At 42.3% G+C, this 24,296-nt stretch overlaps 1 protein-coding gene across 1 annotated transcript in view; it reads right to left on the bottom strand.

Moving 5' to 3' along the window:
• The window catches only part of LOC134910908 (probable cation-transporting ATPase 13A4), a 177,476-nt gene that overhangs the window by 99,602 nt on the left and 53,578 nt on the right, over nt 1-24,296 (bottom strand). Inside the window, exons 10-15 of the mRNA XM_063919294.1 lie at nt 18,184-18,354; nt 16,334-16,491; nt 13,746-13,934; nt 12,967-13,028; nt 9,992-10,142; nt 7,254-7,340 (exon numbers count right to left, since the gene is read on the bottom strand). Of these exons, the coding sequence (XP_063775364.1) occupies nt 7,254-7,340; nt 9,992-10,142; nt 12,967-13,028; nt 13,746-13,934; nt 16,334-16,491; nt 18,184-18,354 (818 nt within the window). The remainder of the gene's footprint in view (nt 1-7,253; nt 7,341-9,991; nt 10,143-12,966; nt 13,029-13,745; nt 13,935-16,333; nt 16,492-18,183; nt 18,355-24,296) is intronic.

Genomic DNA, 24,296 nt, shown 5'->3' with positions numbered 1-24,296 from the left:
ATGTGGTATTCTACAAGACAGCACCACTAACTGGAGCAGTGGAGCAACAACAAAATGTATTATTGGATGTACAGGCAACAGAAAGCGTGTCAAAGCAGACAACAAGTCAGAGAACAGAAGTTCCACGAGGAGTAACATAGGTATTCCAGCCAAGAAATACAGTGAGGAGTATGCAAACATAGCTTACTGTGAACCTCAAAACATACAGGAAACAAAGTCAAGCAGTGATTGGACAGAGTGGAAGTCAGCAATTGATACAGAACTGTCAGCACTAAATGATAACAGTACATGGACTATGGTTGATAGTCCAAGCGACCGTAAAACGATTAAGAACAAGTGGGTTTTCTGCAAGACGTTGAACGCAGATGGGACAGTAGCTCATTACAAAGTCCGCCTTGTTGCCAAGGGATATACCCAGAAGTATGGAATTGATTACGGAGAGATCTACTCACCAGTCGCAAGGTATAGCACCTTAGGGTTAGTGATTGCTGTTTTTACACTACATGATCTACTGCTATATCAACGACTTTGATTCCGCATTAATTAATGGAGAATTGTTTGAGGAAATTTATATGGAACCACCTGAACATTATGCAATAATTTCCAAGTATGGAATGACAAATGCAAAACCAGTTAGTACTCCCATTGATAAAAGTACAAAGATGGTCAAGGCCATGTCATCAAGTAGCAAAGGGGAGATAGAGGAAATGCAAGAAATCCCTTATTAAAATGCCATTGGTAGTTTGATATGTGCAAGCATTGGGGCATGTACAGATATAACACATGCAGTGAGTCGGGCAAGCCAGTTCGCAAATAATCCTGGGAGACAACACTGGATTGCAGTAAAGAGAATACTAAGGTACCTTAAAGGTACAAGTTCACTAAAGCTGAAATTTACAAGATCATCAGATACCAGCTTAATAGTATTCTGTGACACCAACTGGTGATCAGGTGAGGATGATAGACGTTCTTATACTGGACACCTGTTTGCACTGGCAGGCATAGCCGTAAGCTGGGCAAGTAGGAACAAACCACTGTTGCTCTTTCTACAACAGAGTCAGAGTACATGGCGCTCACAGAAACTTCAAAAGAAGCGCTTTGGATAAGAGACACTTTGGACCTAATTCCGAGTTGATCGCACGTAGCAACTTTTTGCTGCTCGTGCGATCAACTTGACGCTGCCTATGGGGGAGTGTACTTTAGCATAGCAGGGCTGCAATCACTTGTGCAGCCCTGCTATGCTAAAAAAGTTTTATGCAGAACAAGACCAGCCCTGCAGTTACTTACCCTGTGCGATGGATCCAGCGATGAAGGTCCCGAAATTGACGTCAGACAACCGCCCTCCAAACACCTGAACATGCCTGCGTTCAGATCTCCATGCCTGGAAAACGGTATGTATATGCTCCGGAACGCCTCCCCGCTGTCAATCTTCTTGCAATCGCACTAACGATCATTTCTTCTTTCTTCTGGTCATTGCCCGGCGACGGCGGTCGCTGGGCAACGACGCGCGTGCATTTCCGACCCGTTCCCACCGCAGCGATGAACCGCTGCGTGCAAACGGATCAGAATGACCCCCTTTATGCGAATTAGGTCTTCCTTACCACAGTGAGATCACCAACATAAAGTGTGATAACAAGGGAGCAATTGATCTTTCTTGTAGAACAAAGCATTATGGATGGTCTAAGGGCCTAATTCAGACCTGATCGCTTGTTAGCTATTTTTTGCAGCACTGCGATCAGATAGTCGCCGACTATAGGAGAGTGTATTTTAGCTTTGGAAGAGTGCAATCGCATGTGCAGCCGAGCGGTACAAAAAAAGTTTTGTGCAGTTAGTGAGTTGGCCAGAACTTACTCAGCCGCTGCGATCACTTCAGCCTGTCCGGGCCCGGAATTGACGTCAGACAATCGCCCTGCAAACGCTTGGACATGCCTGCGTTTTTCCAAACACTTCCAGAAAACGGTCAGTTGACACCCACAAACGCCTTCTTCCTGTCAATCTCCTTGCAATTGGCTGTGCAAATGGATTCTTTGTTAAATCCATCGCTCAGCAATGATCCGCTTTGTACTCGTGCGACGTGCCTGCACATTGCGGTGCATACGCATGCGCAGTTATGATCTGAATGCAGCGCAGCGAAAAAAACCTAGCATTGGATCAGGTCTGAATGACCTCCTAAGCACATTGCTATAAGACATCATTTCATTTGTGATTTGGTGGAAAAAAGTCATTCAATGTGGAATACTGTATGTTGCAAGTGAAGAAAGTATTGCCAACATGTTGACAAAAGGACTGTCATCACACTTGCTACTTGCATTCCTGATAGAATGTGGACTAGAATATGGTTAATGTTAATTTATTCTTACTGTTTATGCTTCACGTTATGTTTTCGGTTACAGGAGTAACTTTATTGATTTGTTTGATAAAATGTCATGTTCTTTAAACTTGTGACCGGAGACAGTCTTGAGCGAGGGGAAGTGTTAGGATATGGTACTCTTTTTTCCTATCTCCTTCTGTGTACCAGTCTATGGATGCATCCCCTAGTGTTATATGATGTCGTTTCCTGTTCCTCCATCTAGGAGAGAGTGAGGAGAGTGTGACACACAGAGACTGAGAGACAGAGTCCTGTTGTACAAGTATACAGAGCTGAGACTGGGAGCAGATCCCAGCTACAGAGACTTGCAGCGTTTCCAGTGTATGCATCATCTTCTCTACAGTGGGAGTCAGACTGCACGGCTGTGCAGTCCTCCATGCTTTACCACCACAGACATCTCCTAATAAGTACCGCTACCTAATGCTGTTACCTTGGGTGATATATGGGCTCCTGATTACCGATATCAATGTTACATCACCTGTGTTCACTAAATAAACCTACATTACTGTTTAAGTCACCAAGTGTGTGAACTGATGTCACTGCACCAGATAGCCCAGAACACTCTGCCAACATGAAACAGGTGAGGGCTGCCTTGGGGGAGATGTCTGGTAGTGTTGTGAGGCTATTAGGGGAAGGTGAGCAGTGCGGGGACCAGTGTGCACAATGGAGGGGGGGGGGGGTTGAGCTATGAGGAGGTATGTGTGCCATGAGGGAGGGTTGTAAACTGTGAGGGAACAGTGAGGGTGTCAGCATGTGCTATGTGGGGGAGGGGGTAGTAAGCAGTGAGGGGCCTGTGTGTGTGTGTGTGTGTGTGTGTGTGTGTGTGTGTGTAGCACTGGAAAGCAGTCATGAGGATATGACATATTTATCTGAGTAAGTAGTCTTTGCAATGCTGTATTTGCTTCTTGTTGGGCCCATGCATCGGTGTGTGAGTAAAGTTACTGTTGGGGACTATTCCTTTTGATGGCTACCTGTAGTTACCTGTTCCCTGCCTAGGAAAACTTGAGCAAATCCATAGGTGTGTAGCTCTGTAGTCTCATCCCAGCTGCCCAATACACACCCATGCAGTTTTTGCCCAGGTAATCACTTCTTTTTTTCCACTGCAGGTTCATCATTCTAGTGGCTGTGGGGAGAGTACTTATTTATAAGTTGCCACCTATAACTTGTTACACAATTGTTGTATATATATTACAGGGGATAAATTAATCAGAAGGTAATTTTATTGAGTATTTGATACTTTACTCTCTCTATGGCTCATTTATGAACATTTCACTTATAACCCTGTGAATAGGAATATACCATTTTCAAAATTTGTGTAAAAACATTGTTAAATATGTGCTAACATGTAAATAAAAAATATTTAAAAGAAGGTATACTTTCATTTTCATGACTGTGGGTACAACATTAGCACCCACTCAGTATAAGCTGCTTTCTTTGTCTTACTTGAAAGCAAGCAGGTGCCACTAAATCTATACTTTAGTGAATATTTTGTTTGTAACTATATGTACAGTATATTAAATGATTCCCTCTAATCAGGAGCGTTTTAACAGAGGAGGGTGCCCCTGTGCAAACTCTGGATGGGCCCCCTCATCTGCACCGTGTAGTAGTCTCCAGCATTGTGCCGCAGTCTATTGCGCATGCACAGGTCTCCGGAATCATGGCACCTGCCATGTCCCGGAGACCAATTTCACTACTGTGCATGCTCGGCTGCTATTATGGAAGAGATTTTCACCGCAGCTGCAGTACCCGACGCGGGACTCTGGAAAGGAAAGTATTAAAATATGGGTGCAATGGGTGCGGTGTGGGCACTGGACCCAGAGGCCCATGTGCACCGCACACATTGCACCCATTATAGAAATGCCAATGCCTCTAATTCACCCTGTTTATCCATAGAACCATAGAACACTTGTATACCAGAACCGCTGTAGTTAAAAAGAAAATAACCCATTTTTTTGCAAATTGCAATAATTCTATGAAAGTCCGACCCACATCCAGGGCTGTAACTAGGGTTGTGCAAGCAGTGCTGCCCCACAGAGAGCAGCCAGAATCTCTACTCAGGGCTCTGCTCTTCCTGTCAGCATGCAGGAAGAGCAGAGCAGTAGTAGGGGAAACGCGGGGAAGCCCCCATCTTCACATGGCTTCATTATTGCAAGGTACACCTCCCCTCCAGTATTATTTCAAAATATATTTCAGTAAGTCTGGGAAACGTGATCTGCTTACTGAAAGGATGCCGTTTTAAGCGCTTGAAGGTATTTAAAAAATAAATAAACTGCTAAATATGGGTGGCGGTGCTTCACTCTCTTATAAAAGGGTAAGATAGAGCTTACGTGAATTGCTGGCTATTTGCTAAGATTATAGAAATGTAATATACATGTACAGGGGCAAACGCAGGATTTACTCGGGAGGGGGGGGGGTTCCATAGGGGTATGAGGAAGCCTCGAAACGTCGACATTGTAGTCACCTGAACAAAACTTTTGAACTGTGTCCCTGTGAGTGCTGTGCCGTTTTGCAGGACTGTATTGTATATTGCACTTTGGCACCAGGAAAAGTTATTCGAGTGAGCAAGGAGTGCTGGCAGGTTTGAATTATATATATATATATATATATATATATATATATATATAATAGGGGTTATCAGCCATGAATCAGTAATCCAGTCTGTGAAGATACTCCCCTTTCGAGCTCACACCTTGCCAAGGTAAGGGAGTATCTAGGTCATCATCATGTACTGGACACTTTCTAATTGATTGAATCATTCAAGTTATATGTACAAATGTATTTTTTCTTAAATGGACATGTTAGAATTATGATATTAAATCAATATTTATTCTAATTGGCCTTGGGCCTCTTGTTTGGGTGACTTTCTGGTGAGGGGTTATCCATTGCAGGACCCCAGGAAATTCCATTCTCCAGTGTACAGGACACATCCACTTGGGTCTTCTCGGAAAGAGTTTTGTTAATTTTATACAATCAATACAGCGCACTCAGGAATTGTGTTTTTGATTACATCAAGAGGCGTAAACTGAAGGTTTTGCCATGGCCTTCACAATCTCCTGACCTCAACATAATTGAAAATCTATGGATAGACCTTAAAAGAGCAGTGCGTCACAGACAGCCCAGGAATCTCAAAGAACTGGAAGACTTTTGTAAGGAAGAATGGACGAAGATACCTCAAACAAGAATTGAAAGACTCTTGGCTGGCTACAAAAAGTGTTTACAAGCTGTGATACTTGCCAAAGGGGGCAGTACAAGGTATTAACTCTGCAGTGTGCCCAAACTTTTGCAGATGCCATTTTTTGTTTTCTGTTCTTTTGAAAGTGTAAATGATGGAAATAAAATCAAACTTTTTTTGACATGTTATAAGAATGTCTAATCTCTAATTTGATGCCTTTTGGAGATTTTTCCATCTTTCCTTGGCTTCTTTTTGCACATTAAAATGAATTTTTGCCTGGGGTGCCCAAACTTTCAAGCCCCACTGTATATATATAATGTGTGTGTATAAAAAATATATATCTGTTTTGTATATATCTCTCTCACACACACGTATACATTACACTCACACAAAACACACACCACACACATAGTGTACACACAGTAATTACACCACTGTCCCCATAGTAATGCCACACACTATGTTCACATAGTAATGCCACACACTGTGCCCACATAGTAATTCCACACATTTTAACCACCCCATTGTAATGATACACTCTGTGCCCACATAGTAATTCTACATGTTGTAACCCCCATTGTAATGCCACACACTGTGCCCACATAGTAATGCCACACATTGTAACCCCCCTCCCCCCCCATAGTAATGCCACACACTATGCCCACATAGCAATTCCACACATTGTAAACACATACACACAACAGTCATACCAAAACTGGCCCCCCACTGCAATAAAATAAAAAATAAAAGCACTGGTAACAACCTCAATATTCATCTCAAGTTTCCCTCTCAGTATCACAGCAGTGAGGAGCAGCACAGAGCATTCCCTCCAGGGCAGGCATCAGCGCAGGACACAATGAATAAAGCAGGACAGGGCGTCCGAGCTGGCAGGTGACGTAGTGTGTGTGACCGCATCACCATATAGTAGGTCACGGGGCCCGGGCAGCAGAAGAGAACTGCCGCTGTAGTGCCTAAGCCCATTTGGGTGGTATGCATCTCAGGCGGGCAGCGGCACATCTGACAGCGCCGCTATATGCAGAGGGCTCTGCTAACAAGAGCTCCCTGCAGCAGCTGCGATCGCGGTGTGTAGTAAGACGGAGACACAGCTGTCTCCGTCTCTGAAAAGAATTTGGCTGATCAGGGGGGGTTTCTGGGTGCTCAGAAACCCCCCTGCGTGCGCCAGTGATATAGACTGCAGATTTCTAGATTAATACATAGGCAAAAGCTAATGAAGCATATAGCTAATAAAACATGAAGCATAACTGACATGTTTGCATTTGAACATTTTAAACTGCTTCAGAATTACTAAGGACTTGAGTGGAGAGTTTCTTGGTCTAATATTTTTTTACAGTTTGTTCCTTTAGTTGAGTCATTAACAACACATTGTTTCTTTTTCTAAAACAGTGTTAAATATAGCCTGGATTAAAATTTGTCTTTAAAACCAGTAAATGTTTCAGCAAGTTATCTATTTTGGCCACTAGAATTTCTGAAGAGAGTCAGGTCAGGTCAGGCCATATCAAAGTACTCTATGGATTAACCACAAATTCAAGTAGGTTTAATTACGTATTCATTTTAAGTCACATGTGCTTGCCAAGTATTTAGTAACAAAAGCACAATCAAAAGATTATAAAAATTCCAAACAAACATCTGCTGAAAAATGCATGCAGCGTGTGGAAAATAATTAAGCCAATAAATACTGTAAATAACACTCGCCTTTTTAGCTCTATGTCCAGGTTTTACCATTGTGCAACTAATCATATACCCATCTTCATTAATTGTAGTCTCACAATCTTCAAGTTCCTGTTACAAATTACAAATGAAAAGCAAAATACAAATTTACATCTTTCTTTATAGTTCTTCAGAGTGTATCTGTTGAGTTAAACATTTAGGCATTCATGTGTCAGGGATGCGATCAATTTACCTACAATCAAAATCCTGCCAGTCAAAATACCAACGCCCATTGTCTGATGGTCAAAAACCTGACAAGGTCAAAATCCTGACATAGTCAAGATACCGAGATCTAAAATACTGACATGGTCATAATAGCTACATTTAAAATGTTGACAGGTTAAAGTCGATATGAGTTTGTCATGATTTCTTCATTGAAACCGACTTGTTCATACTGTACCGTCCCAGTGGATCTGGAGGGGGAATATAATAGTGTGCCGAGCGCAGCGAGCCATGCGAGGGGATGCAGTACACTTATACGGTGCCTATGTCGACCTATGTCGACATACATATCGAAAAACAATAAAAAACCTCTTGTCAACTTTTTGACCTGTCAACATTTTAAATGTCGGTATTTTGACCTTGTCTGTATTTTACATGTCGGTATTTTGACCTTGTCGGTATTTTGACCCTGTCAGGATTTTGACTGTAGGTCAATTGTTGTCGGGATTTTGACTGGATTTTGTAGGTATTTTATACTGATCCAATGTGTCATATACAGAGCGAATATTTGTTCTAGATTTTCCAAATCAAAACTTTTCCATTTTATTTATAAAGTATTGCTAAATATGCTACAGCTTTTTAAATACATGACTCAACATTCGTTAAACACACTGTATAAGGGGAAGATGTACTAAGCAGTGACAAGAGTGGAGAAGTGAACCAGTGGAGAAGTTGCCCATGGCAGCCAATCAGCTGCTCTGTATGATTTTATAGTATGCAAATTATTTATTTTTCTACAATGCTGATTTGTTGCCATGGGCAACTTCTCCACTGACTCACTTCTCCACTCTTGTCACTGCTTAGTACATCTTCCCCTTAAATCTGTAAACATTTTTATGCTAATTGCATGTTTGCCCACTCTCCCAGAGTATCTGAGGGATTCTCAAATGTTGGGAATTTCTCCTGAATTTGCTTTGAAAGATATGTCTTGCTAATATTATGTCCATTTGTAAATATACTGTATACTTATAAAAGGTGATTCATTTTTAGTTAGTTTAGTGCTCTACGCATCCTCATTAGGCGAGCTCATTAGCTCTTTTGACTTAAAATATAATCTCTACGCTGACGATACTCAAATCTACCCTTCCTCCCCTGACCTCTCCCCTGCTCTCCTCACTCGTATCTCCAACTGTCTCTCTGCTATCTCCTGGATGTCCCAGTGCTTTCTTAAACTTAACATGTCTAAGACTGAGCTGATCATCTTCCCTCCCTCCCACATAACCTCACCTCCCACAATTTCATTATACATTGATGGCACAACTATCTCTTCTAGCCCTCAAGTGCGATGTCTTGGAGTAATCCTTGACTCTTCCCTCTCCTTCAAACCACACATTCAGTACCTCTCAAAAACCTGCCATTTCCATCTCATAAACATCTCCAGGATCAGACCATTTCTCACCCAGGATGCTACTAAGACCCCCATCCACTCACTGGTCATCTCCAAATTAGACTACTGCAATCTCCTCCTATCTGGCCTCCCTTAAAAATGCCTCTCTCTACTTCAATCTATCCTCAATGCTGCTGCCCGTCTCATCTTCCTCACCAAACATACTACATCCACATCCCTTCTCTTGCGGGACCTTCACTGGCTACCCTTCCCATTCAGAATCCAATTCAAGCTTCTCACACTCACTTACAAAGCCCTCACCCACTCTTCTCTCTCTTACATCTCTGACCTTATCTCTCTTTACATTCCCACCCATCCTCTTCGCTCTGCTAATGCACGCTATCTCTCCTGCCAACTGATTACCTCCTCCCACTCCTACCTACAAGATTTTGCACGTGCTGCTCCATATCTCTGGAATTCCCTACCTCTCCCCATCTGACTCTCCACCTCTCTACAAAACTTCAAACAGGCTCTCAAGACCCACTTCTTCACCAATCCAGCCAACTCTCCTCCTAACCCTCTTATCTATGCGCACTGTCTACCCCTTCGGTGTCACTCCGGTCTGTTATCCCCTCACCTTTTAGATTGTAAGCTCGCAAGATCAGGGACTTCTTTTCTCATGTGCCTTTCCTTTTCTTACTTACACTATCTTATAGTCCATACTCCCTTTGATGGCACCTAACCCCGGGTTTTCTATACCTGTCCTATACTGTCTTGTACTGTAAGTGCTGTTTTCTTGTTTGCTCATTTGATTATGTACTGTGTAATGTGCGCTGCAGATCCCTTGTGGTGCCATATAAATAAAGGATAATAATAATAATAATAATAATAATAATAATGTGGGGGTTAAGTTTGACTAACTTGTGTAGAAGTATGAGAAACTAACATTCCTTGTTAGTTAATGCACTTCATTAACATGTAAACACTGGCAATGGCATTGGAACTCACCCCCCTCGTGGTTCCCTTCTCACCATAGATTCGCAGATTTTTGTATGCAGTACCATAAGTGTGACTTATAGTGCACTTACACCCACTAGTAAATTGCAAATAACTGGATTGAGCCCAAAGAGTCAATATAATATTTTATTTATCTGAGTTATGAAAAATCGCTTACCCAACCAGTTCTTTCAAACATCTTCAAGTCCAGTGGATCTCCCTGTAATTTTCCATCCAGCTTGATAAGTGAATGACAGGTAGTCATTGCTTCAAATATGTGGCACCAGGACAGAGTATCATGAGAACTGAAGACAATCACATCCTGAAAACTGAAAAAAATATGTGGTAAATAAATATTGTCTGGCAGTGTAAAGAACTTTTCTGGATATATAACAATCTGAGATTGTATAAAACTGAAATGTGATCTATAATGACTAGGTGGTCGATTTACTAAAGCTTATAAAACAGACAAGTGGAGGTGTTTGAAATCAACTAATTAGATGTTATCATTTTCTAGGATGCAATAATGAGATGATGGTTAGAATCCAGTTGCTATGGGCAACAGCATCACTTTTCATTTTTAGAAACTTTATAAAATCTACTCCCAGGAATCCTCTACCATTGGAAAAGTCCCAAAAGAGAAGAAACAAGTTTAGCTTCACTTCACACCTCCTAACATCATAGAGGTACTATTACTACTAACAAACTATTTGTTTAACCCTTTGAATGCCCTTTTTTAATATTGTTAATCACTCTGCACGCTGGAGATATCACGTGGATTTTATCAATATTAATAAAAACTGTGCTTTAATATCAAGCACAACACTCCCTAGTATTATTTATCAAAACTGCACAATGCCACCACTCACTTACATGCACCTCGTGGAGTGGAACTACAAGGCACAGGGCCAGCCATAAGGAACAGACATCACGGAACAACCAGGACCACTCAGGTAAGTAACTACATTTTTTTAATATAATATATTGTGTTCCTGAGATGGTCCCACCTTTTTCATGTTTGAGGTGTGCCAAGGCAGGAAGTGGGAGACAGACCATATCTGAACAAGATCTCTAATATGGACATCTACTGTGAGTAAGGACTGATATATGAATTTGTGTACAAGCACACATAAGAGGGATAATAACAGAAGAGCACCACTCTCCCCAATAGGACATACAACGCAGTGACTGTACTTAATTAAGAACACCCATCCTACAGACTACAATGTCTCATCCAAGCATGGGCAGGATATTGACACAAACATTTTATTGCACCTGAACCATACCTAAATCCAAGTTATGTGCAGCATATACAGTGGTACTTGAACGTTGGTGAACCCTACAGAATTTTCTATATTTCTGCTGAAATTTGGCCTAAAACTACCTGAGATTTTCACACAAGTCCTTGATCTTAAGCCAATCGAAATGTTGTGAATGGACCTGAAGTGAGCAGTTCATGGGAGAAAACCCACCAACAGAACAGAGTTGAAGCTGTTTTGTAATGAGAAATGGGGTAAAATTTTGCCAAGCTGATGTTCAGGACTACTCGACAATTACCGGAAATATGTATATGCAGTTATTGCTGCACAAGGGGGTCATACCAGATACTGAAAGCAAAGGTTTGCATACTTTTGACACTCAAATATGTGATATTGGATCATTTTCCTCAATAAAAAAAATGAGCACGTCTAATTTTTGTGTGTCATTTGTTTGATTTGGCTCTCTTTATCTACTTTTAGGATGTATGTGAAAATCTGAGAGTGAATTTTACAGAAATATAGAAAAATCTGAAGTGTTCACAAACATATGCATCACTGTATATTACATGCAAGACTTTTAGTATGGCAATCTCATGTGATATCTAACCAGTACCACAGAGCACACCACATGTGTTTATACCCCTAAGAGTCAAAGCAGGACCCCCAATGCTCTCAAAAGGAAAAGTTTCAATGACCTTTAAACAAGGTAAGATTATTTATTTTCAATTAGGCTAGTGATAGACCTTATTTCTATTTTGTCCATGCTTGAGGAAAAACACAAATAAAAATATTGCAACTGCTCACATATAAAAAAAAATGGTACAACAAACACATTATAAACACAATTAAGTTTATGATATATTTATGGTTATATTTAATGTTATATGTAGGATCACAAAGAGTTTCTCCACTGACTTTCTTTGTCCCTCAAAATTAAGTTCAAATGCTTCTCACTCACCTACAAAGCTGTCACTCACCTCCAAAGCCCTCATTCATCTACAAAGCTCTCATTCACCTACAAAGCCCTCATTCACTTACAAAGTTCTCATTCACCTACAAAGCCCTCATTCACCTACAAAGCCCTCGTTCACCCACAAAGCCCTCGTTCACCCTCAAAGCCCTCATTCACCTAAAAAGCTCTCATTCACCTACAAAGCCCTCGTTCACCTACAAAGCCCTCGTTCGCCTACAAAGCCCTCATTCACCTACAAAGCTCTCATCCACTTACAAAGCCCTCGTTCAACTACAAAGCCCTCATTCACCTACAAAGCTCTCATTCACCTACAAAGCCCTCGTTCACCTACAAAGCTTTCGTTCACCTGCAAAGCCCTCATTCACCTACAATGCCTGCCCACTCCACTCCACTCCACTCACAACCTTCTTCCACTTCACCTTCTTCCACATCCAGCTCCAGGATTTATTCTGTGCAAGTCCCACTATACAGTAGGTTGAGTTTCCCATATCCAAAATGCTTGGGACCAAAAAAAAAATAGGGTGGTGGGGGGGGGGGGGTTTCAATATTTGCAGCATATTTGCATACCAGAATGAGATATTTGGGGATGGGACCCAAGTCTAAACATGAAATGCGTTTATGTTTAATATACACCTTATACACACAGCCTGAAGGTCATTTTATACAATATTTTTAGTAATTTTGTGCAGTAAACAAAGTTTGTGTACATTGAGCCATCAGAAAGCAAAGGTGTCGCTATGTCATTCACCCACAAAACATTTTGGATATTGGATACCATTTTTTCAGGTATATGGGAGCCTCCACCTGTACTTGAAATGTCCTTTCATGCTCTATTTGATACTCATCATGTCTCCCAGCCTTCAAAAATGTAAGAACTCATAAGAAGCCTACCACCCTGTTGATCAATTACCTGAAACTTACCGGCTGTTATCACAAGGAAGAATGCCATATAAATCTAAGATGTCTTCTGTCAAAGTGCCTGTCTAGGTAAATATAAATAGATACATTTTATTTCACTAAGGTAAATACATATATCTTATTTCATTAAAGTTAATGCTACATTGTATATATTATCGTGCAATATTTAAAATATGCCCACCATTACTTTGTTATAGTTCAGATAATTCATATAATAATATTTGTAGTACTCTGAATAATGTGATGGTTTGCTAAAATTTTCTGATCTAAAGGCCCGATTTGGTGAGAGATGTGTGCTGAGCATGCGGGGGAAGACAGGGGGGGGGGGGGGAGGGGCGGGGTGCGCTCATTTCACGCAGTGGGTGAAATTAGCAACCTGCTAGATTGATCCTGCATGCACGGGGCTGCGCATCACTATCGCTGTGAGGGGTACACACGGAGAGATCACTGCTTAAAATCTAAGCAATCGAGTCAGATTCCTTAGATTATAAGCAGTGATCGCTCCGTGAGTTGCCCTCTGCTGGGCGGCCCCTCGCATGCTAGAGAAATGAGTTGTAGTTTTGGGAATTCTCGCAAAACTACAACTCACTGAATTAGGCTCTAAATTAAAAATCCCCAATAAAAAATATCTCACTCCAGTTATATAAAAGTCTGACCAAATGGCAATATCATGGCCAAACACACTACAGTAATGTGCTTAGGGAAAGTCTCAGCAGGGCAGGTACAAGCTAATGGAAATGGTTTATGGAATGTGTTACAGTGCAGAACAAGATGAAACTTACTTTATCAAAACATACAAGATTTAGTTGCCCAGCTATATTAATTCTTTGAGGACTGATGCAGAAAATGCCCAGTTTCTTCAGCCTCGTCTGAGCGTACAGAAGACCCAGGGTAATAGAAGCAGGAAGAGCTGCATTAACCGCAATGGTTAGCATCAGAAATGACATCAGTACTATGTCATGTATACTGGCCTAAGGGATAAAATGATACAATGAACTTTTAAATGCTGCAGCCTCAGAAACCAAAGTGGGGAATTCTGATACCCCACAAAATTAGCAAAGAGAAAAGTAGACCTGAAGCACTGTCAAATACTGTAATAGCACATTTATTCAAACAATAAATAATAACACAATTTAAATCACGACCTACGACTGGAACTTATATATCTGTACCAGTTGTGATACATGCATCCAAAAACATACAATACAATGTGTTAAATCTGGTAAGCATGATAGCAATAAACATGTTAAAGGAAAAAATTAAAAAATGATAAAACAAGTACGCAATATACCACCTGCTTATTATAAGTTTAGTAATTATTTTGCCATTAGTTGCTTTAATACAATTTAATTTTATTTGTCCTGATAACAGTTGTTAAAAAGTGGCAAATTCTTCAGAATAATTATTAACAGATGTTAGTACAGATAGTAAGCAATGCTTTAGACTAGAGGATATCTTAAATATATGATCCTCACTTAAGTAGCTACTCGTTATGTAGAGCTGTTAGGTAGATTAGTAAAACAAAAACCTGATACAAATATTTATGCCGGAAGTTTTGTCACGTTGCTACCTGTAGCAATTATGTGGGTGATTCAGACCTGATTGCTGGGCTGCTAATTTTGCTATCCTGCGTTCAGATAGTCGCCGCCTCCAGGGGGGGTGTATATTCATTGTGCAAGTGTGCGATGCTATGTGTACGCCGAGCTGCTAAAATCTACTTTATGCAGTCTCTGTGCAGCCCAGGACTTTCTACTACAGTGCAATCACATCAGGCTGATCAGGGCAAGAGCTGACATCAGATACCCTCCCTGAAAACGCTTTAGCACGCCTGCATTTTTCCAAACACTCCCAGTAAACGGTCAGTTGCCACCCACAAATGGCTACCTCCTGTCAATCACCTTGCAAACGACCGTGCAAATGGAATTTTTGCACAATCCCATCGCTGACCGGCGATGCCGTTGTTGTTGTCTGACGCGCATGGGCATTGCGGTGCATACGCATGCGCAGTTAGTACCTGATCGGCCGCTGTGCTAAAACGCAGAGCAGCGATCATTATTATTATTATTATTTTTGTTCTTAGGATTTTTTTTTTTATCAATGTAGATGTGTACACTAATGAGTGTTGCAAACTGAAGCATTGATATGAGAAGCAGAATAATGTGATTTTTAGTGTCATACTGCATGAGTGTGCATGGTGGGAGCAGGTACTGTATAAATGTAGTGAGCTTGGAATGGGTTGGTCATTGCCCTTTTATACAGTCACATGACAGAAACAGGCAAGATGTGACACATTTCTTGTGACACGTCAGAACAAGAACATAAACATATGCAGATAAGTATGTTGCAGTGAACCCATTCCCTATGCAGGTATCTGGACAGATAATTTACAAACTAATGTGTTACATATACAATAGTTAAGGCCCATACACACTGGGCGATTTTGAGCTGAGAGCAGGTCACTTTTGATGTTTTGAGCTGCTTTCAGCTCAAAGCTGCCCAGTGTGTATGTACAGGCGATGAGCGGTGAGCGCTGATGCGCGTTCCCGCTTCATTGCTGGCGGCCGCCGTTCATCTACTGGTATTACCAGTAGATGAACGGCGGGGTTAGCGGCTTACCATAGCGTCCTGCTATGGAAAGCCGCTCACCCCTGCTGACATCGCTGGGCAGGGGGGAAAAGCGCTTTTCTTTTTTGCCCAGTGTGTATGCACTTTTAGTTTTAATATTTTTATATGTCTGCATAAAGTTGCACATCTTCTCTGCGGAGTGTACATTCCATGTGCTGACAGGGGTCAGCTGAGAAACAAGAGGCATCATCCTATCATGGGAAGTCAGCATTCAATATAGGCTCCTCGCTTTGAATGATCACATCAGATTAGTGTCACAGCATCTTCAGCTGGATAGTTTGCACCAATAGTAACTGTAGTTGCCTAGGACATTACAGCAGAAAGACCAATGCAGAGAAGGGGGATGATTTTCTTATTTCTTGTATGTGTGTTAATAACTGACCATTGTAAACTTTTACTCAGGCTGAAGAAACGATTAATGTTCAAGTCAGGAAAAGAAAATCTTTATTTTAAATCTATGTTTATACATTTTGTTCATGATGTGCCAGCACCAATATTGAAAATATTGACTCTATTCAAAATATTGACTAATGCACTTTTCTACTAAGCACCCAAGACCTTTGTAGTATTACTATAGAAATGTGGGTGTTTGCAGTTTATAGTTGTTACAGATATTTATGAATGTCACTCCATTAATAAAGATAAGGGAACACAGAGGGAGATTAGATTTGCTGAATACTGTATATACTGTATGTATTGCACGTATAACTTTCCCTGACTCGTTTGTATGTACTGGAACACTTACCCCATTCTTTGTGTAGACAATCGCTGTATAGATAGCTCCAAAAACAGCAACCCACACGAGTCCCAAGAGGAACCTAATGGCATCTCTGTGCAGCTTCACATTGACTGGCTTGTTATATAGAATGGCTCTCACTAGGTCTCCCTTTGCTGTATTAAATCCTAATTAAAAATGTTTTAAGGTAATTACATATTTACATTATTGAAGTTGGTTATGCACAAATAAGTTTACCACATTTTGCAAAATAATCACTTCACAAACATTCAAATATTGCCTTTTGTAAATGTATTAACTTAATAATGACACGGTGTGTTACGAATCAGAATCACTTGCTTTCAGATACTAAAGCTGTACTGTATGTGTTAAATGTGTCATTGTAACTGCAGTAATGGCACCCTAGTTATTAATTGGTCTGTGCAATAATAAGTCCTTTCCACAGGGTGTTGTTTTGTAACTACATACTGTAGTTTACTTTAATAATACAGTGTGGCATGTGTAGTATATGTGTAGTATATGCAATATATGTAAATATGCCTCTTGGGCAGATGCACTAAGCCTTGATGAGTGATAAAGTGAAGAGAGATAAACTACCAACCAATCAGCTCCTGCCAGTCATTTTTCAAACACAGCCATGGCAGTTAGGAGCTGATTGGGTGGTACTTCATCTCTCTATGCTTTATTTCTTTCAAGATTTAGTAAAGTTTCAATATCTTGCAGCATGTGGACTCGCCGGGGGGTTACGCAGGGGTACTGTTCGTGGACTTTCAGCTCTGCATTCAGCACTATCATTCCTGGTCTGCTGCAATCGAAAATGCACAGACTAGGTGTCTCTGATAGGCTATACTCCTGGGTGTTAAACTTCCTAACGAAGCGGGAGCAGAGAGTAATGTCAACCAGCACGGGCGCCCCCCAGGGGTGTGTTCTTTCCCCCTTCCTCTTCTCTCTTTACATCAATGACTGCATCTCCAAGGACATGTCGGTGAAACTCCTTAAATTTGCGGACGACACCACGCTAATTGGCCCCATCACTAAGTGATCAAAGGCGGTTGAGATGATCATAGACTTCAGGAAGCACCCCCTACACTCCCCCCACTAACAGTTGCAGGCCTGTGCAGTAGCAGTAGTTGAATCCTTTAGATTTTTAGGCTCCATGATTGCTAGGGATATGAAGTGGAAGGACAATATCGACGGCATTGTGGGGAAAGCTCAGCAAAGGCTGTACTTCTTACGCAAACTTATGAAGTTCAAACTGCCACAGGAACTCATGGTGCTCTTCTACTCTGCTATTATCCAATCCGTTATCTGCACCTCGATAATAGTGTGGTTTGGCTTGGCCTCAACTCATGACAGGAACAGACTACAGTGAATAGTGGGGGCAGCAGAAAAAATCATAGGGACAAATCTCCCAGCGATTGAGGATATATATCGGGCAAGGGTTACTAAGCGGGCGGAAAGGATCATCGGTGATCACTCTCACCCTGCTCATGACATGTTCAGAAGGCTGCCATCAGGGAGGCAGTACGGCTCGCAACTGGTGAGAAACGCCAGACACAGGAACAGTTTTTCCCCCCAAGCAACTACCCTAATAAATTTGATGGGCGCCTAGCTCATTCCATTTGCAATTCAACCTGGCACATGTATCTACATACCTATCATGCTGCTCTTACCCATGTGTGTTTTGGTCTGGTTATGTATGTATACTGTCTGAGTGCGGTCGCTACCGGAAACAAATTCCTTGTGTATTGTGTATTGGGCACTGATATACTTGGCAATAAAGTGATTCTGATTCTGATTTCCCTGATCATGTTTCACCCTTCATGCAACTATTGCATTATTAGAATACGAAAACCCACCAGTTTGTAGGACAACAGCTTTGACAAGATCTTGAGCACTGCCCTTGGTCTGGATGACCTCAGTTCCACAAAAGAGAATATGTCTCTTGTAATCATCGCCGCTGTGTGTTATCCATGGAATGCAATTGTTTATATTAGGTAGTGTAGTCTTTGTCACTGGAATGGTTTCTCCTTAAATTTGGAAAATGATATTAGTAAATTAGAGAAAGTAGTTCACTAGGTTCACGTCAGACTCAATGGGCTTCATTCAGTCTGAATATGAGTAAGGATGTCACTGCATGCCTGTGTTTTAACTGTTAAAGTTCCAAAGGTTCCTGTGATCAATAATAGGCAATGACTCACAAGTGCAAATATTAGTAATTTCCTGTTTGAAATCTTGAAGTCCACTGAGGTCACACCATTTGCCAAAGTGGTCGCAGAGGGCCTGCGGGCCTTGTAAAACTTAGAAACACCATCAGTAAATTTATTAGAAAATCCATTATCGATAAGACGTGATATATAAAAATCCAAGTTATTGATCCAATGCTTTTTTTTTTTTTTTAGAATTGAGGGCCACAAGAATGTTTGTGTATTCCAGACCCTCCAACATGACCCGCCCCACTAGGTACAAAATGCTCTGTTTCTGGACTTCCCTCTTAATTTATGATTTCCATCACCTGTGTTGAACTAGTTAAATGATAAGAAAGCTGTTTCTTCACAGGTGATTGCAATAATAAATTAAGAGGGAAGTCCAGAAACAGAGCATTTTGTACCTAGTGGGGCGGGTCATGTTGGAGGGTATGGTATTCCATTGGTTACATTGATTGCACACCTGGTGTTGTTTGAGGTCTGGCAGTCTGGGACAAAGCCAAATTGATCTGGAGGGACCAGCAAGGCAGGAAACATACATAAAAGTGATACAGGTTGAGTATCCCTTATCCAAAATGCTTGGGACCAGAGGTATTTTGGATATCGGATTTTTCCGTATTTTGGAATAATTAGATACCATAATGAGATATCATGGTGATGGGACTCAAGTCTAAGCACATAATACATTTATTTTTCATATACACCTTATACACACAGCCTGTAGATGATTTTAGCCAATATTTTTTATAACTTTGTGCATTAAACAAAGTATGTGTACATTCACACAATTCATTTATGTTTCATATACACCTTATACACACAGCCTGAGGGTCATTTAATACAATATTTTTAATAACTTTGTGTATTAAACAAAGTTTGTGTACATTGAGCCATCAGAAAACGAAGGTTTCATTATCTCACTCTCACTCAAAAAAGTCCGTATTTCAGAATATTCCGTATTTCGGAATATTTGGATATGGGATACTCAACCTGTACTGCGTTTCTGACTTAAATATGTGTTTATATAATATCACAATAAAATAATTTACAATACACGAATACCAGCCAGTACCCTCTAATATACATACAATAAAAAATAAAAAAAAGAACAATGATATTATGTACCCCCGCTGCAGCAATATATAATCACAAATCTATGCATAAATATTCAGGGCTAAAAGTCCTATTTAGGATGGTAGATAATTAACAGTCCCATTGAGGCTTCAACTAAGAAATAGAACTGGAATCCACTTTAAGAATTCAATGAGCACTTTTGATGTAACAACACAGCTTTTTCCAAAGTGTTAGTACTTCCACAGAGGTTAGTATTAGACACTCACAGTTCATGCAATAAGCACATGCATAGAATCCAGCAGAAAAGAACAAAAGCTAGCAGATAGTGTAGACAGCACCATGCGATGCAATCATTAATGATACCTCTCCCAGTAATTTCAGCAAGCAGCTTTTCTCCTGGGCTGGTCTGCTGGCGGGTAAAACTGCTGGTTCCTTCCCTTGTGCAATAGGGTCTGCTGATAGTTGCTGTAGCTGGACGGCTCCGGAGTTTTTGACACAAGCCTTCAACCACTGAGGAAGCTGCCGACACCCATTTGTAGGCGGATAAATGCATTTGGGAGAGGAGAGGACACTATTGCAGACACTGCAGCACTTATTTGCTTGTGTCAAAAACTCTGTAGCCGGCTGGCTACAGCAACTATCAGCAGACCCTATTGCACAGGGGAAGGAACCAGCAGTTTTACCCGCCAGCAGACCAGCCCAGGAGAAAAGCTGCTTGCTGAAATCATTACTGGGAGAGGTATCATTAATGATTGCATCGCATGGTGCTTTCTACACTATCTGCTGGCTTTTGTTCTTTTCTGCTGGATTCTATGCATGTGCTTATTGCATGAACTGTGAGTGTCTAATACTAACCTCTGTGGAAGTACTAACATTTTGGAAAAAGCTGTGTTGTTACATCAAAAGTGCTCATTGAATTCTTAAAGTGGATTCCAGTTCTATTTCTTAGTTGAAGCCTCAATGGGACTTGATTAGCGATGGCGCCAGGTGTATATTTATTTAAGGCAGGAAACAGGTTGAAGGTGGGTGGATACAAATTTCGTAAAGATTTTTAAATCCACATACAGTATAGTATTGAATGTGCCTACAATTGCTACATACTTCCAGTTTAGATAGTACCACTATATTGGCCCTTGTCATAGCTGAGTCAAAGGCTAATCCCCCTGAGTGTTGCTGAAATGTTCTGTTTAGCTTTAACGCAAGAACATCTATATATTTCTTACAGTATTGGAGTGAGGTCATCAGGGCCTGATGCTGGGGGTAGTGTCAATGATTTGATGGTTTGCATAACTTCTTCGTTGAGTATTACTAGGCAGTCTGGAGATATTTTGGGCAGGAGATTTGGAGCATCCATAATGCTATCCTATTTTTGTAGGAATAATATAGGTAGGGTGAAAGGTCTTGACTGTTTATAGTATGCTTTTTATTTATCAACAGTCTGATTTCAATGTATGCTGCTTATTTGCTTTCAACTCCTACAGGTGTATAAATAATAATGTACTCCTTTTCACATGATTTAGGTATTTTGTAGGAATGCAGACTATTTCCTCATTCCAGCTGGAACAAAGATTTTGCAATGCATAGTGGAAATATCTGATAGCTAAAATACTACTGGAAGACAAGTTGTCCATTCTCATGGGTGTGAGATTAAATAGAAAAAAGGTAGCTGAATTACTATATTAACTACAGTAATGTAGGGATCTCTATAATTTGTCTTAGAGAGAGATAAAGTAGATGGAAATAAAGGTGGTCATTCCGACCTGATCGCACGCTAGCTATTTTTTTGCAGCGCTGCGATCAGGTCAAAACTTGGCAAAACTGCGCATGCATATGCACCGCAATGCACAGGCGCATTGTATGGGTACAAAGCGGATCGGTGCTGGGCGATGGATTTAACGAAGAATCCATTCGCACAGCCGATCGCAAGAAGATTGAGAGGCAGAAGGCGTTAGTGGGTGTCAACTGACCGTTTTCAGGGAGTGATTGGAAAAATGCAGGCATGTCCAAGCGTTTGCATGGAGGGTGTCTGACGTCAGTTCCGGGACCGGACAGGCTGCAGTGATCGCAGTGGCTGTGGCTGAGTAAGTTCTGAGCTACCCAGATACTGCACAAACTGTTTTTGTACCGCTCAGCAGCACAAGCATTTGCACACTTGCAAAGTGAAAATACACTCCCCCACAGGCAGCGACTATCTGATCGCAGCACTGCAAACAATAGCTAGCGAGCGATCCACTCGGAATGACCCCCAAAGTACAAACCATCCAACTTCTAAAGCTGAGTACACAATTTACAAATGTGTGCCCAGCCCAACTTCCAGGGGCGCTTTAAGAGAGGAGGAAGCCCGGGTGCAGCCTCCTTCGTTCGGGCCCCCTCCTCTCTGCTGGCAGCGCTGAGAGTCTGAGCACTAGAGCGCTCAGACTCTACTGCGCATTCGCAGATCTCTGGGAAAATGGCGCGGCGGCCATTTTCCCTAAGATTTCTCTACTGCGCACGCGCAGAACTCTGAAAATGGCTGCTGGGCCAATTTCACAGAGTTTTAATTCCGCCATGGACGTCGCCGTGGGAGGGGTGAGTATTTAGAAAATGGGTGCAGCGTGTGTGGTGGTGGCCCCCTCTGGACTCAGGGGCCAGTGTGCACCACACGCACTGCACCCATTATAGAAACGCCAGTGCCAACATCACCGCCGACAGGAAAAAGGCATGTGACAAGTTCATACACAATTGCCAATGCCGGGTCCAACAGGGGGGAAAGCAGGGGCGTTTCTAGAGAGGAGGGGGCCGTGTGCAGGCTCCGTCAGGTCCCTCAGCTCTCTAGCCGGCAGCGCTGTACAACTCTGGGCACTAGGGTCCCTTGGGGACCTTAGTGCTGTCCCAGAGCCTAGAGCGCATGTGCAAATCACTGTGAAAATTGCATGGAGGACATTTTCCCAGTGATTTTCCTACTATGCATGCGCAAACAGGCCCTGCGCTACCCGCTCAGCAAAGGGATGCAGTGCAGGTAGGCGCCAGGCAGGAGAGGCGCCTTCACTGCTCAGCATCCCTGCTGAAGTGCCATCCTGTCCCCCCTGCTGCTGGCTGCTGCGCCTGCCCTGTCACACTGACAGGCTCCCGCAGCAGCGCCGGCAGCATGACTCCTTCTCCTCTCTCCCCTGTGACAGCGAGAGGAGTGTCAGTGTTCGTTCTGATGAAAGGAGGCGGAGCTACAAGGACCAAGGGGGCGGAGCTACACGGACCAGGCTAGCAGACTGTGGAAGATCTGGCCAGCAAGATTGTGGTTAGGGGATGTAAAAAGTGTGAGAGAGAAAGTGTGTGTGTGAGTGTGTGTGTATGTGTGTATTTAAAAAGGGGTCGCTGTCTGCCGTAATGTGTAAAAAGTGGGACGCTGTCTGCCATAATGTGTAAAAAGGAGGACGCTGGCTGCCGTAAGGTGTAAAAAGGGGGATGCTGGCTGCCGTAATGTATAAAAAGGGTATGCTGGCTGCCGTAATGTGTAAAAAGGGGGACGCTGTCTGCCGTAATATGTAATAAGGGGGATGCTGTCTACAGTAATGTGTAAAAAGGGGGACTGTCTGCCGTAATGTGTAAAAAGGGGGACGCTGTCTGTCGTAATGTGTAAAAAGGGAAATCTGTCGGCCGTAATGTGTAAAAGGGGCTCTACCTGGCGCGACTGTGCGGCGTAGTTTGAATAAAGGAGACTACTATAATACGGCATTGTCTGTGTGCAGGGCCGTAACTAGCGCTGCACAGAGTGTGTGTGGGCAGAGAGTTCACATCCATAGACTTGCACGGATCTCCTGCAGCTCAGGGGCCCAATAGGCCATGGTAACCCGGTAGCGTCTAGTTTCTCTTTGTGCTAAGGACCTTTCCCATAATCCCCTGGGTCCATGTCACAATCTATTTGGAATAGTAAAGTGTGGCGAGCGAAGCGGAGCGAGACACCGAGCCCGATGCGTGGCAAGGGTCCAATACTGCATAGGAAAAAAAACAAACCCCCAAACGAACGGAGAACGAAGCAGAGATTTAGGAGCTGTAAGGGCGGAAGTTCTCTCCTGCCCTCTCGTTTTGTCATGTCCAGGTCCTTAGCACGAAGAGAACATAGACACAACCATGGTAACCCCCAGGCCCTCCATGTAAAGTATGGGAAGGGCGCAAATTTATATTTTGCAGGAGGGCGCCGAACACCCTAGCACTGGCCCTGTGCGCAAATCACCGGGAACATGGCGCCGCACCATTTTCCCAGTGATTTTGGCAGTGCTGCTGCGCCGCAGGACTCTGGAGGATAAGTATTTAAATTAATGGGTGCAGGGTGTCCAGTGTGGGACGATATACACCGCACACACTGCACCCATTATAAATATACCAGTGGGTGAAAGCCACGTAACATGCTGCATGTAACCACAAATGACATCCCCCAATGGCCATGTGGCAGGGCCAATGGGGGATGTCGCTAGTGACCGGCGGCCTGCGGGAGCGTGCATATCATGGGTAAACACTTGACAATGTACCCGATATGTCGCTCTGATCCGGAGGATCAGGCGACATATCATCTATTATGTACCCAGCTTAACTGTCATTGTTTATACACAGCCTGTAACATGGCATTTATGAGCTTACTGCCTGATACTTTATCTCCTTCCACTTTATTTTTCTCCAAGGCATAGCACATGGATCATTTAGATCTTCCACACAGG

This window comes from Pseudophryne corroboree, chromosome 4 (genome assembly GCF_028390025.1).
Source record: "Pseudophryne corroboree isolate aPseCor3 chromosome 4, aPseCor3.hap2, whole genome shotgun sequence".
Lineage (NCBI taxonomy): Eukaryota > Metazoa > Chordata > Amphibia > Anura > Myobatrachidae > Pseudophryne > Pseudophryne corroboree.
This window is presented reverse-complemented; position numbering and strand designations above follow the sequence as displayed.